Source organism: Cebidichthys violaceus, unplaced genomic scaffold, assembly GCF_023349555.1.
Source record: "Cebidichthys violaceus isolate CVI_PGR_0920_01 unplaced genomic scaffold, fCebVio1.0.p SCAF_53, whole genome shotgun sequence".
NCBI classification, from domain to species: domain Eukaryota; kingdom Metazoa; phylum Chordata; class Actinopteri; order Perciformes; family Stichaeidae; genus Cebidichthys; species Cebidichthys violaceus.
Genome location: NW_027176739.1, coordinates 188977 through 207500, shown reverse-complemented (window position 1 = coordinate 207500; position 18524 = coordinate 188977). Strand labels below are relative to the sequence as shown.

Below are 18524 nucleotides of genomic sequence, written 5' to 3'. Positions count from 1 at the left end.
ATTGAAAGAACCGTACATGTGTATTTACAGAGTTTGGCTGTAAAGTATGAATATGAATCTGTTCGTCATTTATTTCCGTTTGTCCGTATCAACACTTCTTCATCTCGTCTTTAAACCAACACACACACACACACACACACACACACACACACTTCCCTTCACATGTTTATGGTTTTTATCTACATTGATCTGAACACAGAGCAGCAGAATCTCAGATGATAACAGTTGTTATCTTCACGGCAGACGGACGTGATTTCTGCTGCTGTGTAGCTGATGAAGGGTTCCACACGGTTAATCTCCGAACACACAACGGCTTTAATCGAAGAACTCTTAAGTCTCACGGCTGAAGGATTCGTTTACGGTACAATCTCCTTCAAAACTAGTCTGTGGAGTCGGATTCACGGTGAACACTGTAATATTTAAAGAAGCAGTAAAGTTTGACATCTTGGTTTTATGAATGAAGTTGAAACTCAACCTTATTCAAGCTCAGAAAAATCAACCTTTGTTTAGAAAAGATATGTTATATTATCAGCGTTCTCCATCTTGAATTTTCAGCGTAAAGACGTGAACACGGAGAGACGACAACATTTCAACGCCGGTAAAACAATGTTTCACTTAAACCCAAACTGATCCTCATATATGAGGCTCTATAGAGCGTTTATAACTAAACCTACAATGAAGAACGTGATGTAATGAACAGATCAATGTGTTGATTTCAGTAACGACACCTTTGTAGTTGTTCTAACCCAAACCACCATCTTTGATTAAACCTAACTGGTTCACAAAATGTCCCTAAACTTAGCTAAGTATTGAGAAAAGACTGTCCATGTAACGAGGGGACATGTTGTATGAAGAGAGGGTGACTCATCCAAACACCAGTTCAGTACCAGTACTGCAGGAAGTTGAAGCTGAATATTTGCACACAGACAGAGCAGCCAGCTGATGAGAGCGACACAGTAAACCTCTTCTTTAAATATAGCGTCCTTTAATCAGCGACCGCTTCATCTCCTGTGTTTCATCTTCACAGAGCAGAAGCTCTTCTGTGATTGGTCAGAAGTAAAGAGGTTACCTAAACACCAACACCACACAAACATCCCTTCAGGTGACAGACGTGTGTGTGTGTGTGTGTGTGTGTGTGTGTGTGTGTCCTTGGTGTGCAGCGCTAACACGCTAACAAACAACAAGCCCGGCCCCTCTGAGCAGACTACCCCCTCCCCCCCTCCCCCCCCTCCCTTTGGGGCCATGCTATCATGCTAACAATAGCCACACAGCCCCGAGGCAAATGCTATCATGCTAACGAGGTATCTGTCCCTTAGCATTAGCGCTGCTGTCCTGCTCCTCCATCACGGAGAGTGGACAGATGCTGAGAGCCAATAACAACAACAACAACAACAACAACAAGGTTGTCATGACGATCCAGATGTGTACACCCTAAAGGACATCTGATGTTTGTCCTTCTGTTGTATTCATCTACAGCTGCTATTTATTCTTCTTCATTGATGTTTGTTAATCAGGTTTCACTCATTTCATTTAGTGTAAAAATATACAAGACACTGATCTGTTGACGATACAATAACATCATAATGATAATAATAATATTAATAATAATATGATTTCATTACCAGCAGCATCTTTCTAACCTGCTGACTACGTCTATACAAATATACAAAATACAAGAATGACTCTTCATCAGTATCCGTTCATCATGAGCTCATTTTGATTAGTTGTTGTCTTTTTACAGACAGAACTTCCTGTAACTGGTCCAACATCATACAGATGTTCCCACACAGAAAACCTGGTTCACTTTGATCCGGACCGATGAGGTTTCACAGCTGGGATCTCAGTTCAGGTCAAAAGTCAGAAAGTCCGGAGGGAAGGAGGAGGTGTGAGAGTCTCAGTTCAACTCAAAGACCAAGTGGAACTAGAAGAGACCTCCATGAGTGTTTGTAGTGGGTTCTTCTTCATGCTCTACTCTTCTAAGATCAAGGTGTCCTCAAACAACGCTTCATATGATATCGTACTGAAGTCCAGCAACAGTCTTTTTGAAATAAACGTTCACAATTTAGTAAGAAAGAACAGTGTTGGTTTGTCTCATGGACCTCCTTGCCCACCTTGTGAGGCTCTTCATGCTTCCTGGTTCATGTCGATAACTAAATTAAATCTGTGAGGATATCTAGGAGCTACAGCGCATCAATTATGAGCACTGGATGAGAGCTGTGAGCCTTCCGAGTCTCACGAGAATGAAGCCGAACGAATCACATTCAACCGTCCTTTAACATGAACCAAGACAAACGTTGGACAAGGACACTGGTGGCAGAGCCTGAGCTGACCTCGTCCCCACCGGGGGTCCTCCAGTCAGACATCTCAGTCCTCGCCACCCGAGGCTTTTAGACAGAGCTTTATTTAAACACGGCCCAGAGACGACGACGAGCGCCACGGGCCCCACAGCTGAGACCTCCGCTCCCCCGCGCAGAGCTGCTCGTCCTCCGACACGTCCGTCCGTCCTGCAGATCTGTCTCTCTGTGACGAATCACAATTGCAGGAGAGAAAGCAACGACGGGCTTCTCTGGCGGGTGATCGTGAGGACGTCTATGAACCCGGAGGCCTTCGCAGCCATCATCCTCCACTGCCTCCGCTCACCACCACGACCCGCTCAACGGCTGAGAGGACGAGACAGGACGGCCCGGAGACAGGATGGCCCGGAGACAGGACGGCCCGGAGACACTCCGTCCAACAATCAGGTCACTGTTTCTGTCCGTCGCCCGGTGTTCACGTCACTTAGTCCACCGCAGCGAATGATGGAGACGTTTAGAATACAAGTTCACAATCAGCGACGCTACGAAGCCACAGACAACTGAGTTAAGTCATATTTTAAGAGGCGCCATCTGTGGACGTCCTGGTGGCCTGAAGACCCGACTATGTCCTCCAACCTCTGTCCCCTCACTTCTTGTCAGCTCTCTAGAGAAGAGCCTGGGGTTAGAAGTAAACAAACACTATAATGTATGACCAGGAGAGCACTTTGACGCTCCTCTAGTGCACACGAGGACTGTTGTGACGTCACTCATTGGTTTTAAAGCCTCGAGTTCAGAGACATCTTGGATTACAGCCGTCGCCATTGTGTCTTTATCAACCAGTGAACAGGAAGTGACCACATCAGGACAAAGGAGGAGTGACGTAGAGACCTGTCAATTAGCGTGTAGCCCCGCCCCTAAAGCATCCCCTCTTTATGCTCTGTGTGACTCTAAATGGACCATAATGTAGTAAATGAACATCATGCTGTATTGAAGAAGACTGTAAACTAGAGATTGAGACCATAAACTCATGTTTACAATGTTTACTGAGGGAATAAATCAAGAGAGAAGTAGAGTCATTTTAGACTAGACTTCTATACAACCAGAGGAGTCGCCCCCTGCTGGACACTAGAGAGAATGCAGCTTTAACACATGAAGCTCTGACTTCACTCTGTTGAACCGGACGATCATCTCTTCAACATCTGTTCAACATTCAAGCGCTAGGATCGGACAGGCGTCCGTGCTTGCTGAGGTTCTGGTAACCTGATGGTCGTTCAGGATGAATCTGTTCAGGAGCTCTGGACTCACTGAGAGTCAGGAGGTCAGTCGATGGAGTCTGAACTACTGCACCAACACTGAGTCTACTCTGTTTGTTTGCTTCTATTGTAGTCCCAAAACATCTTCAAAGAAGTCACCGGCAGGGTTAGGGTTCAACGCAATCGAGTTTATTGTCTGAGCGAGACGTAAACCTGAGCGGCCTCCAGAGTCTGACTCATGTCAGACTCGATCAGAGAGTTTCACGGGTTACACGTTCGTCACGGTGCCACACGAACACTAGTTCTGATCTACTGGATTCACAGACGTGTGCTCTAAGCTCACCGAGACGAATCAAACTCCGACATCACGACGTCTCAAACAAACAAACGGAGGCGATACGAGGCGTCCATCTGGCAGCCTCGACCTCAGGCTCTCATTAATGTGTTTAGTCGCAACGCTGAGTAACGCCGCGCCACACACGACCTGAAGCACCACACACGACCTGAAGCACCACACACAACCTGAAGCACCACACACGACTTGAAGCACCACCACACACGACCTGAAGCACCACACACACGACCTGAAGCACCACACACGACCTGAAGCACCACACACGACCTGAAGCACCACCACACACGACCTGAAGCACCACACACGACCTGAAGCACCACCACACACGACCTGAAGCATCACACACAACCTGAAGCACCACACACGACTTGAAGCACCACCACACACGACCTGAAGCACCACCACACACGACCTGAAGCGCCACACACGACCTGAAGCACCACACACGACCTGAAGCACCACACACGACCTGAAGCGCCACACACGACCTGAAGCACCACACACGACCTGAAGCACCACACACGACCTGAAGCGCCACACACGACCTGAAGCACCACACACGACCTGAAGCACCACACACGACCTGAAGCGCCACACACGACCTGAAGCACCACCACACACGACCTGAAGCGCCACACACGACCTGAAGCACCACACACGACCTGAAGCACCACCACACACGACCTGAAGCACCACACACGACCTGAAGCACCACCACACACGACCTGAAGCACCACACACGACCTGAAGCACCACACACGACCTGAAGCACCACCACACACGACCTGAAGCACCACCACACATGACCTGAAGCACCACACACGACCTGAAGCACCACCACACACGACCTGAAGCACCACACACGACCTGAAGCACCACACACGACCTGAAGCACCACCACACACGACCTGAAGCGCCACCACACACGACCTGAAGCGCCACACACGACCTGAAGCACGCCAGTCCACCGGTGCCTCCGAGGCAGCGCCGCGTCATCACAGCGTCATCACAGCGTCATCACAGCGTCATCTCCAGCCGACGCGCAGATAACGGTCGCAGGTTTGAGTGAAAACAGGTTTTAACGTTTGTTAAAAGCAAAGATTCGACCGATTGCTTCTACAGAGCGACGTCGATGAAAACGTAACACGACCGTCAACAGTAAAATACCGTTAATAAAGAAAATGAGTGTTGGTTCATGAAGACACAAACGGTGTTAAAGACAACATGAAACAAGACGCAACGACAGACATGTTTAAAGAGACAAGGAGGAGGGAGGACAGAGAGGAGAGAGAGGAGAGAGAGGAGGGAGGACAGAAAGGAGAGAGAGGAGAGAGAGGAGGGAGGAGGGAGGAGAGAGGGTGGAGAGGACAGGAGACAAAGAGGAGAGAGGACAGAGAGGACAGGAGATGTGGAGACAGAGAGGACAGAGAGGAGAGAGGACAGGAGACAGAGAGGAGAGAGGACAGAGAGGACAGAGAGGAGAGAGGACAGGAGATGTGGAGACAGAGAGGACAGAGAGGAGAAAGGAGGGAGGAGAGAGGACAGAGAGGAGAAAGGACAGGAGACAAAGAGAAGAGAGGACAGAGAGGACATAGAAGAGAGAGGAGGGAGAAGAGAGGACACAGAGGACAGGATATGTGGAGACAGAGAGGACACAGAGGACAGAGAGGACAGGAGACAAAGAGGAGAGAGGACAGAAGACAGAGAGGAGAGAGGAGACAGGAGACAGAGAGGAGATAGGAGACAGGAGACAGAGAGGAAAGAGGAGACAGAGACAGAGAGGATAAAGAAATGAACATTTAAAGAGTGTTCTTGTATTCTAACATCTCCAACATGTCTCCTGTGTCTGTCCCTCAGTGGACAGAGCGTCTGATCTTCTGTTCAGCTTCTGAACGTCATTGAATTGAAGAGAACCTCTGATTGTTGGAGATAAAAACAGCTGCTTCACATGTGAGACGTTCAACTGAGCGTGAAGCTACCACTGAGTCCTGGAGGGCAACATGTCACCAGCTCTCCTTCTCCTTCTTCTCCTTATTCTTCTTCTTCTTCTCCTCCTCCTCCTCCTCCTTCTTCTTCTTCTTCTTCTTCTTCTTCTTCTTCTTCTTCTTCTTCTTCTTCTTCTTCTTCTTCTTCTTCTTCTTCTTCTTCTTCTTCTCTCTACTTCCTGCCTCCAACACGATGCCTCCTCTTTGGGTTTTATTCACCAGTAAACAATAAATAACATGATGGTGTCCTTCTGTCTGCTCCTGATAAACACCAAAGGAGCATTTCATGTCCCCTCCTCCTCCTCCTCCTCCTCCTCCTCCTCAGTAGCGTTAGGAGTGACTGTGCAGCAGTGAGGACGTGGACCTGTTTAGTGCTGCGGTCCTTCAGAGTTAACGGACCCACACACTTCCTCTCTGCTGTTCCTGCTGACGGTGGATGTTTCTCCTCCGTTCAGCTCGACCCACATCACTGCTAGTGGTGCGTTCAAAGACACGTTACATGCTCTGTTAGACCAACACCCTCGGAAGTTACAGCGTGTCGTATCGCCAGAGCTCAACAGGAGGCAGTTAGCTTAGTTAGCTTAGCATAAAAAGTGGAAACAGCTAGCCTGGCTCGGTGACAACAACATCCTCCTCCTCAGCTCCTCCAACGCTCACTGAGTTTAATCCTCCTCTAGGTGTTACGTGTGAAGGACTATTTGAGTCTCCACACGTTCACACCTCCTTTAAATAGTCTGGTGGACCCGGTACCGGATCCGGTACCGGGTCCACCAGACACAAACATCTTCTCCAATTTGACTAAATATTGCTGCAAATAGAGAAAACACAAGACCAGGCACTGTGTGCAGGGGACAGTAAAGAAGCACCTGGCTGATAGTGAGCTAGCGTTAGCTTTGAAGCTGCGATCTCTTTTCTACTTGATTTAAAGCTACAGTCGTCACTGGTTTGAGCTCTCAGGGCCACCGTACTCCCTGACCAAACATCCTCTCTATGGTTAAAAGACTCCTGTGTCACAGGACAACTACCTCCTCCTCCTCCTCCTCCACCTCTTCCTTCTCTACTTCCTCCTCCACTTCCTCCTCCTCCTCTACTTCCTCCTCCTCCTCCTCCACCTCTTCCTTCTCTACTTCCTCCTCCTCTTCCTCCTCTACCACCACCTCCTCCTCCACCTCCTCCTCTACCTCCTCCTCTTCCTCCTCTACCACCACCTCCTCCTCCACCTCCTCCACTACCTCCACCTCCTCCTCCTCTACCTCCTCTTCTACCTCCTCCTCCTCTACCTCCTCCACCTCCTCCTCTACCTCCTCCTCTACCTCCACCTCCTCCACCTCCTCCTCTACCTCCTCCTCTTCCTCCTCCTCTTCCTCCTCCTCCTCTTCCTCCTTCTCTACCTCCTCCTCTACCTCCACCTCCTCCTCCACCTCCTCCACTACCTCAACCTCCTCCTCCTCCACCTCCTCCTCTACCTCCTCTTCTTCCTCCTCCACCTCCTCCTCCTCCACCTCCTCCACCTCCATCTCCTCTACCTCCTCCTCTTCTACCTCCTCCACCTCCTCCTCTACCTCCTCCTCCACCTCCAACTCCACCTCCACCTCCTCCACCTACTCCACCTCCTCCTCCTCCACCTCCTCCATCTCCTCCTCCTCTACCTCCTCCAGAGACAGAGAGGAGAGAGGAGACAGAGAGGAGAGAGGAGAGAGGAGAGAGGAAGTGAATGATTGAGGAGCACTGTGAGGAGGAGCAGAGCGGTCTCTCTTCATCTCTCAGTGAGTGACGTCTGAACTGTGTTTGTCTCTGCTGGACATTAAAGAGACAAACAACAGCTCTAAGAAGAGAGGACACACTGAGCAACGCAACGACACGATGATGAAGCCTTTAAAATATGCAAATGAGTTCATGTTGTGAAGTGAAGAGTTAATATGAGGAAATAAAGAAGACAGGGGAGTCTCTGTCTGTCTGTCTCATGATGATGATCATGATGAGACAGACAGCTGGCTCTGCATTATGTGTGTGTGTGTGTGCGTGTGTGTGTGTGCGTGCGTGCGTGCGTGCGTGCGTGCGTGCGTGCGTGCGTGCGTGCGTGCGTGTGTGTGTGTGTGTGCGTGTGTGTGTGCGTGCGTGCGTGTGTGTGTGTGTGTGTGTACAGCTGCTCCTGTCTGGAGTTGACCTGGGGGTCGTGAGACGTTCAGGTGTAATAGAACCGGCTGGTGAGAATAGAAGCAGGTCAGCACATTGTTCAGTAAACCTGCTGCAGTGTGCTGAACGCTCCCCGAGGCCGCGGTCCATTTAGCTGTGTGAGCTCCCTCTGGTCCACGTCCACTTACTGCAGCCTCTTCTCTAAAGCCTGCATTTAGTTCTGTGTTCCCTGAATCTGAGTCTTCTGCCCCATGAGGGCTGGAGGAGGAGCTGACCCGTGACGGAGAGGACAGAGTTACTCCAACGCACCGCCAGAGGAGGAACACGCAAACGCTAATGTCTGAACACCTGAAGTATCTGTATCTCACCTGAACACAAACACACCTGAGTCATCCAGTCACACAGAGTACCTGAACATGTAGAGAACAGAGTACCTGAACATGTAGAGAACAGAGTACCTGAACAGGTAGAGAACAGAGTACCTGAACAGGTAGAGAACAGAGTACCTGAGCAGGTAGAGAACAGAGTACCTGAGCAGGTAGAGAACAGAGTACCTGAGCAGGTAGAGAACAGAGTACCTGAGCAGGTAGAGAACAGAGTACCTGAGCAGGTAGAGAACAGAGTACCTGAACATGTAGAGAACAGAGTACCTGAACACGTAGAGAACAGAGTACCTGAGCAGGTAGAGAACAGAGTACCTGAGCAGGTAGAGAACAGAGTACCTGAGCAGGTAGTGAACAGAGTACCTGAGCAGGTAGAGAACAGAGTACCTGAGCAGGTAGTGAACAGAGTACCTGAACAGGTAGAGAACAGAGTACCTGAGCAGGTAGAGAACAGAGTACCTGAGCAGGTAGAGAACAGAGTACCTGAACAGGTAGAGAACAGAGTACCTGAACAGGTAGTGAACAGAGTACCTGAGCAGGTAGAGAACAGAGTACCTGAGCAGGTAGAGAACAGAGTACCTGAACAGGTAGAGAACAGAGTACCTGAGCAGGTAGAGAACAGAGTACCTGAACATGTAGAGAACAGAGTACCTGAACATGTAGAGAACAGAGTACCTGAGCAGGTAGTGAACAGAGTACCTGAGCAGGTAGAGAACAGAGTACCTGAGCAGGTAGAGTGTGTCTGAACTTACAGGCGTAGGTCATGGAGAAGCTGCTCCCCGGGTCCACCATGTCCACCTGTGGAACCAGTTTGGGGACGTCCTGCTGCTGGGCCAGGGCGAAGCGAAACACCTCGTACTCATGGGATCCGGTGGGGAAGAGTCCTCCTGTTCCACAGAGACACAGAGAGGATTAAACACACCGTCCTGCAGGAGGAACACCTCAGCATGAACTCCACTTCTTCTACAACTACGGTTTGAGACGAAGCCTCCATGTTGTTCTCCGCCTGCTGTCCTGCACAGCTCCACCGTCCTCTGACTCCACCAGAGGCTGAGTTCACCACCGTCACTAAAAACGCCGCCGGCTGCTCTGCGGTGGTTTCCGTTAAAAGCCTCACAGAGAGATGATGTGAACTCTTCGGCTGTGACTGATGGACCCTCTGTGGTGAAGGAGAAATGTTGGTCTCTGAGGCTACTGAACTCATCCAGATGTTAGAGGAGCTTTTAGAGCACATCACTTTAATCCAGTTGTTCAGAAAACAGAACAATAAACTTCATGTTTTAAGTGTTTAAGTCACCATTCTCTGGTTTCTACGTCTCTACCTACCTCTGAGATGTAGTACAGTATGAAGTACAACACGTACCTCTGAGGTGTAGTACAGTATAAAGTACAACATGTACCTCTGAGGTGTAGTACAGTATAAATAGTGTACATAGTACATGTACTTGTTTATAGTCCACAACACTAATATGATAAAATACTATTTATAGTTAAAAACTTGTTCAGACCCAGATTGCTAACAGTTAGCGACAGGAAGTGAGCTGCTAGCAGAAACCACAGGTGCTACAAAGCTAATGTAGCATTCTTGCTACATTAGTAAAACAGTAGAAAGACGCTTTAATATCACTTCTTATTAAATACAATAATATACGAAACACGGACGAAGCTGTACTGTACCTTCATCCTCCAGGCTTGTTGACACGTTAACCCCAAAAAGTACAACCTGTCTTACCCTCTGAACACTGCTCACATAAAGTATGGGGATATTTTAGGAGTATTATTAGAATATATGTGTTATTCATGAGCGTGTTAAGGCTGGAAGCCGTCCATCTGCTCTGCAGAAGGACTCAGAGCGAGTTACTGCTGAGCTGTGCAGTCTGCTGGTTCTATTCCAGTGGAAACGCAGTTAGTTCGGCTCGATGCCTCATCAGCACCGAACACGAGCGGAGAGCCGGAGCCGCCGGTCCGATGAGCCGCTTCACCGCCCACAGCTGATCCACCGTGAGCGTGACCGAACCGGTCCGGGATCAAAGAGACGCTTCCAGGTTATTGATCCTGAACAGAGCTCACACTGATCCATTGAAGTGTCCTGTGTGTGACCACAGGTCTCACTTTGAAGTACTTGTACTTTACATGTTGTACTTTGTACTCTACTATGTGTACCTGACAGCTTTAAGATACTTCATGAAAACATGAAGTAGTTCAAAGAGCTGCTCCACTTCACACCGATGCATCACTAGTATTATTAACGTAACAATCCTTTGTCTGGTGGCTCACTCAGTGGTAGAAGTACACAGATACTTTACTAAATACAAGTAGTACTACCACAGTGTAGATATTAAAGTCCTGCATTCAAAATTCTACTTAAGTAAAAGTGCAAAAGAATCAAAATATACTTAAAGTTCCAAAGGTAAAAGTACTCATCATGCAGAATGATATATGTTGTATTATTGTATTGTGATGATTGATGTATTCATGTGTTCATCAGGGATCAATACTGTCTCCTCTTGTCTTATAAATACATCTCTGATTGATATCAATGTGAATACATACAGTGAGGTAAAAAACACAATATTTACCTCTGAACTGTGGTTCAGTAGAAGTTCAAAGTATTCAAGTTAAGTGCCACGAAATGTTACTGTACTGAGTACTGTAGTTAGTACTGTAGTTAGTACTCAGTGCAGTACTTTGTTACTGTACAGAGTACTGTAGTTAGTACTGTAGTTAGTACTATAGTTAATACTCAGTGCAGTACTTTGTTACTGTACAGAGTACTGTAGTTAGTACTGTAGTTAGTACTCAGTGCAGTACTTTGTTACTGTACAGAGTACTGTACTGAGTACTGTAGTTAGTACTGTAGTTAGTACTCAGTGCAGTACTTTGTTACTGTACAGAGTAATGTAGTTAGTACTGTAGTTAGTACTCAGTGCAGTACTTTGTTACTGTACAGAGTAATGTAGTTAGTACTGTAGTCAGTACTGTAGTTAGTACTCAGTGCAGTACTTTGTTACTGTACAGAGTACTGTAGTTAGTACTGTAGTTAGTACTGTAGTTAATACTCAGTGCAGTACTTTGTTACTGTACAGAGTACTGTAGTTAGTACTGTACTGAGTACTGTAGTTAGTAGTTAGTACTCAGTGCAGTACTTTGTTACTGTACTGAGTACTGTAGTTAGTACTCAGTGCAGTACTTTGGTGAGTGTACATGTTTGACTGGTTTACTGTTACTGTTACTGTTCTTGTACATCCTAATATGTTCTATTTGTTGCACTGTGCTGATGGCTTCATGTTGTGCACCGTGTTAAATTCCTTGTATTCTGCTTAATAAGCGGTTCTGGTTCAGATGAAGATAAAGAACATTAAAGAACGTGTGATATTAGAGCCGCAACGACGAGTCAATGAAGTCATTTTAAAAGCAACGAATCACAAACGTTTGTTCATGTATGACAGTAAACTCACTATCTTATGATTTTGGAATGTTATTCTGAGAAAACAAGAAAAATGGAGACATGAACGTGGGCTCTGAGGAATTATGAATGCCATTATTATCTAACATTTCACGAAACAATCAATTATTAAAGAGAATATAGTCAGATTAATCTATGATGATGTGGACCTATTCACTGAAAGAATAAGAACCAAGAAGAACAATTCAGCCCAATAAACATATCAATCTGAACTGTTATGAATCTGAACTATTATGAATCTGAATTATTATGAATCGGACCTGTTATGAATCTGAACTGTTATGAATCTGAACTGTTATGAATCTGAACTATTATGAATTTGAACTATGATGAATCTGAACTGTTATGAATCTGAACTGTTATGAATCGGACCGGTTATGAATCTGAACTTTTATGAATCTGAACTGTTATGAATCTGAACTTTTATGAATTTTAACTATTATGAATCTGAACTGTTATGAATCTGAACTATTATGAATTTGAACTATGATGAATCTGAACTATTATGAATCTGAACTGTTATGAATCTGAACTATTATGAATTTGAACTATGATGAATCTGAATTATTATGAATCTGAACTGTTATGAATCTGAACTGTTATGAATCTGAACTATTATGAATTTGAACTATTATGAATCTGCACTGTTATGAATCTGAACTGTTATGTATCTGAACTATTATGAATTTGAATTATGATGAATCTGAACTATTATGAATCTGAACTGTTATGAATCTGAACTGTTATAAATCTGAATTATTATGAATCTGAACTGTTATGAATCTGAACTGTTATGAATCTGAACTGTTATAAATCTGAATTATTATGAATCTGAACTGTTATGAATCTGAACTATTATGAATTTAACTATTTTGAATCTGAACTGTTATGAATCTGAATTATTATGAATCTGAACTGTTATGAATCTGAATTTTTATGAATCTGAACTATTATGAATCTGAACTGTTATGAATTTGAACAACAATGAATCTGAACTATTATGAATTTGAGCTGTTATGAATCTGAACTGTTATGGATCTGAACTGTTATGAATTTTAATTATTATGAATCTGAACTGTTATGGATCTGAACTGTTATGAATTTTAATTATTATGAATCTAAATTATTATGAATCTGAACTGTTATGAATCTGAACTAAAAATCTGAACTATTAAGAATCTGAACAATTCAGAATCTGAACTGTTATTAATCTGAACTGTTATGAATCTGAACTATTATGAATCTGAACTGTTATGAATCTGAAATGTTATGAATTTGAACTGTTATGAATCTGAATTATGAATCTGAACTATTATGAATCTGAACTATTATGAATCTGAAATGTTATGAATCTGAATTATGAATCTGAAATATGAATCTGAACTGTTATGAATCTGAACAATTATGAATCTGAACTATTATGAATCTGAACTGTTATGAATCTGAACTATTATGAATCTGAACTATTATGAATTTGAACTGTTATGAATCTGAACTATTATGAATCTGAACTGTTATGAATTTGAAGTATTATGAATCTGAACTATTATGAATCTGAAATGTTATGAATTTGAACTGTTATGAATCTGAACTGTAATGAATCTGAATTATTATGAATCTGAACTGTTATGAATCTGAACTATTATGAATCTGAAATGTTATGAATCTTAACTATGAATCTGAAATGTTATGAATCTGAAATATGAATCTGAACTGTTATGAATCTAAATTATTATGAATCTGAACTGTTATGAATCTGAACTGTTATGAATCTGAACTGTTATGAATCTGAACCAATAAACACATTGGGTCAATAACTACAAACACCATAAACATCTTAAAGAAGTGGTAAACATTATGTGACTCTGTGCATGGTGCTGATTCATATAATACTATATAATAATAATAATAATAATAATAATAATATAACATTACTGTAGTTTTAATCACCTGAACACTCCGTCACTATAATAATGTACTTCAATCGCTCACTGCGTGTTGTAGGGATATCAAGATGCAATACACACAAAATACTAAATACTAGTCAAAACATGAGTATAACAATACTAACACACTGTGAGTATTAATACACAAGAGGGGTACTTAAACAGATACTAGCAGGAATGTTGTAGCAATACAAAGATTATTACAACCATGAAACTGTGACCTGGACTCAGTCTGTTTCTATTGTTGGAGCAACACGCTTCCAAATCAAGTCAAAATAGAACATTATATATATATATATATATATATATATATATATATATATATATATATATATATATATATATATATATATATATATATACATACATATATAGATAGCTATCATTATATATACAAATATATATCATTATATATATATCATGATAAATATATATATAGATATCTATCATGATATATAAATATATATCATGATATATATACATATATTTATATGTATCTTTATATATAATGATATTTTTATATCATTATATATAATGATGATGTATATTTGTGGGAAACAGGTAATTACTGGAGTTGAGGGTCTTCCACAGTGCGTCACTACATGGACGCAGAGGCTCGTGATTGAATAGAAATATAGCACCTTATAAACATATTTAAGATATCAAAGGAGCACTAAGACCAGATCCCGCCCCGGGTCCACCTCTGGTCCCGCAGCGCCCCGGGGTGCCCGCCGCTCACTCACCTATGTGGATGTTACTTGGGAAACTTGTGCCGCTGCAGAGCCCGAGCAGCAGCAGCAGCAGCGGGAGCAGCACCGAGGGGACCGCGGAGCTCTGCGGCCGCATGTTTCCTCCTCCAGCAGCACCGACGGGAGACGCTGAGCGAACCCGCGTAATCCCATCCACAGCCGGGCACAGGTCCACCGCAGCCCGGTGAACAGACGCGCTCATCCACCGGAGGAGGTCCGCGTCGGTTCTTCTCTCTCTGCGGCTCTGATCAAACGTCCATAGTTGGAGCGCGGAGCTCTGCAGCCGCGTCGACTCTGAGAGTCACAGTGAGCGTTCACTGGTTCTGTACCCCCCCCCCCCCCCCCCTATAGTAGAGCAGCAGCACGTCCTGCAGAGCGCGTGAACGTGGAGGAACAGCAGCAACTGAACAGACATGTCGACACATCAGCACTAACTCACACTTATTCAGCTGTGGTCTTTACTCTCACTCTGTACTCTAGTGCATTCTACTGAACTACAACAGAAACACTATGGCGACATCTTCACAATAAACACTCAACATGAGGACAACATCCTTTAACTCTGACAGCAAGGAATACATTTCATATATATATATATATATATATATATATATATATATATATATATATATATATATATATATATATAAGTACATTTAGGGAGGCTAATGTCTTGTGTACATTGCTATCAGACACTTAATAAAATAAAGAATAGATAGATACTTTATTAATCCTACAGCGGCATCAATACATACAGGTAAACAATACAAATAACACAGTGAAGAAGTCCTCCCATGGACACACTAGAGTCCACATGAGTTCTTCATCAGCAGCCACAGTGTGAACTTGTTGGTCTGTGTGATTTCTAATCCACCACAGTTTACCCACACAAGGAATAATCTCCTTCTATTCTCTCTGTTCAGACAATGTGCTGAGACAACAGAGAGAGAGAGAGGAACCCGATCCTCCTGGTCGGATGGATTTATCTGCTCTCCACCAACCGGCTGACGGCAGCGTAGGTGGATCCTCTGAAACCGCACAGATGATCGACTTCCTCTCTCCGTTTCCATCCAGCAGCTGAACGTCTACAATCTCACGATCACGTTCACTTCTACCGACACTTTGATAGAAAACAGTTCACAGTGACGTCTGTGAATTCTGTCGAGCAAGATTTTCAATCATGTTTTACAGATTTTAAAGAAAAAAAACACTTGAATTCAGAGATATTTAGACTCATAGTAACCTGATGAAGGTCGATGTACCGAAACATCAAACTAAATATCTTCTGAGTGAAGACGTGTTTTTGTTCTCCATAGTCTACCCTCGGTACCCATAGTCTACCCTCGGTAGAGAAACCCTCGATAGAGAAACCCTCTGTAGATAAACCCTCGGTAGGTAAACCCTCTGTAGAAAAACCCTCTGTAGGTAAACCCTCGGTAGAGAAACCCTCGGTAGAGAAACCCTCTGTAGGTAAACCCTCTTTAGGTAAACCCTCGGTAGAGAAACCCTCTGTAGGTAAACCCTCTGTAGGTAAACCCTCGGTAGGTAAACCCTCTGTAGGTAAACCCTCGGTAGAGAAACCCTCTGTAGATAAACCCTCGATAGATAAACTCTCGATAGAGAAACCCTCGATAGAGAAACCCTCGATAGATAAACCCTCGATAGATAAACCCTCTGTAGATAAACCCTCGGTAGAGAAACCCTCGGTAGAGAAACCCTCGATAGATAAACCCTCGGTAGAGAAACCCTCGATAGATAAACCCTCGATAGATAAACCCTCGATAGATAAACCCTCTGTAGATAAACCCTCTGTAGGTAAACCCTCAGTAGGTAAACCCTCGGTAGGTAAACCCTCGGTAGGTAAACCCTCTGTAGGTAAACCCTCGGTAGGTAAACCCTCGGTAGGTAAACCCTCAGTAGGTAAACCCTCTGTAGGTAAACCCTCGGTAGGTAAACCCTCAGTAGGTAAACCCTCAGTAGGTAAACCCTCTGTAGGTAAACCCTCGGTAGGTAAACCCTCGGTAGAGAAACCCTCTGTAGGTAAACCTTCGGTAGGTAAACCCTCTGTAGATAAACCCTCTGTAGATAAACCCTCTGTAGATAAACCCTCAGTAGGTAAACCCTCGGTAGGTAAACCCTCTGTAGGTAAACCCTCGGTAGGTAAACCCTCAGTAGGTAAACCCTCTGTAGGTAAACCCTCGGTAGGTAAACCCTCAGTAGGTAAACCCTCAGTAGGTAAACCCTCTGTAGGCAAACCCTCGGTAGGTAAACCCTCGGTAGAGAAACCCTCTGTAGGTAAACCTTCGGTAGGTAAACCCTCTGTAGGTAAACCCTCGGTAGAGAAACCCTCTGTAGGTAAACCTTCGGTAGGTAAACCCTCTGTAGGTAAACCCTCTGTAGGTAAACCTTCGGTAGGTAAACCCTCGGTAGAGAAACCCTCTGTAGGTAAACCCTCTGTAGGTAAACCCTCGGTAGGTAAACCCTCTGTAGGTAAACCCTCGGTAGGTAAACCCTCTGTAGGTAAACCCTCGGTAGAGAAACCCTCTGTAGATAAACCCTCGGTAGAGAAACCCTCTGTAGGTAAACCCTCTGTAGAGAAACCCTCTGTAGGTAAACCCTCGGTAGAGAAACCCTCTGTAGGTAAACCCTCTTTAGGTAAACCCTCGGTAGAGAAACCCTCTGTAGGTAAACCCTCTGTAGGTAAACCCTCTGTAGGTAAACCCTCGGTAGGTAAACCCTCTGTAGGTAAACCCTCGGTAGAGAAACCCTCTGTAGATAAACCCTCGATAGAGAAACCCTCGATAGAGAAACCCTCGATAGATAAACCCTCTGTAGATAAACCCTCTGTAGAGAAACCCTCGGTAGAGAAACCCTCGGTAGGTAAACCCTCAGTAGGTAAACCCTCAGTAGGTAAACCCTCTGTAGGTAAACCCTCGGTAGGTAAACCCTCAGTAGGTAAACCCTCAGTAGGTAAACCCTCGGTAGGTAAACCCTCGGTAGAGAAACCCTCTGTAGGTAAACCTTCGGTAGGTAAACCCTCTGTAGGTAAACCCTCTGTAGGTAAACCCTCGGTAGAGAAACCCTCTGTAGGTAAACCTTCGGTAGGTAAACCCTCTGTAGGTAAACCCTCTGTAGGTAAACCTTCGGTAGGTAAACCCTCGGTAGAGAAACCCTCTGTAGGTAAACCCTCGGTAGGTAAACCCTCAGTAGGTAAACCCTCTGTAGGTAAACCTTCGGTAGGTAAACCCTCGGTAGGTAAACCCTCGGTAGGTTTTGGAGTCACTGCTCCAAGCAAAGAAGCTCAAGTATCTCGGGGTCTTGATCGCCAGTGATGGTCAACAGAGACAAGAAGGATCCTGTAGGGCCTCAGCAGTGATGTGAGAAATAGCCGAGCCAGAGGCCAAAGCTCTAGATCTACCAGTCCCTCTACCTTCAGACCTCCAGCTGTGGTTGTGACCAAAAGAATGAGATGGAGGACAGCTCAAGTGACCTTCCTTCGTATGAGGCCAGGCTCAGCTTCAGAGATAAGAAGAGGAGCTCAGAGTAGAGACCATGATCCTTCAGGTCTAAAGGGACCAGCTGAGGAGGCTCAACATTGGATCAGGATCCTCCTGGGTCACAGTCTGAAGAGCTGAAATCAGAGGATGGAGCCAGATGCAGACAGACGTCGAAAACTAAACTTACAAATGAAAATCCAAAAATGGGGGAAAAAACAACAAACAATAACAAACAGGAAACACAGCAGACCAAGAGACACAATATAAATACACAAGAAAGTAACCAGACAAACACACACAGGTGATCACAGAAAAAGAAAGTGAAACAAACACAGGGACCTTCAAAATAAAACAGGACACTACACTAAAACAAAGCCCAGATTATCTCGTCTTTAATTAGCTGAGTCAGCATCATCTGATGCTTCTACAGCACACGGTCTGATCTGACAGACGATTGGTT

At 44.6% G+C, this 18524-nt stretch overlaps 1 protein-coding gene across 7 annotated transcripts in view; it reads right to left on the bottom strand.

The window, feature by feature from the left end:
- Window positions 1–14735, bottom strand: part of LOC137888246 (glutamate receptor 1-like) — a 46494-nt gene extending 31759 nt beyond the window's left edge. For 6 of the 7 annotated variants that reach the window (XR_011105122.1, XM_068731597.1, XM_068731598.1 and 3 more), the window contains exons 1-2: window positions 14562–14735; window positions 9159–9293 (exon numbers count right to left, since the gene is read on the bottom strand). Coding sequence is in view for 5 of the 7 variants with exons in the window: in XM_068731597.1 (XP_068587698.1) it covers window positions 9159–9293; window positions 14562–14664 (238 nt within the window). In the remaining 2 variants the exon portion in view is untranslated. Of the gene's footprint in view, window positions 715–9158; window positions 9294–14561 lie in introns of those variants that run through there. The other variant, XM_068731599.1, reaches the window with a different exon arrangement.
- Window positions 14736–18524: the final 3789 nt, after the last annotated feature.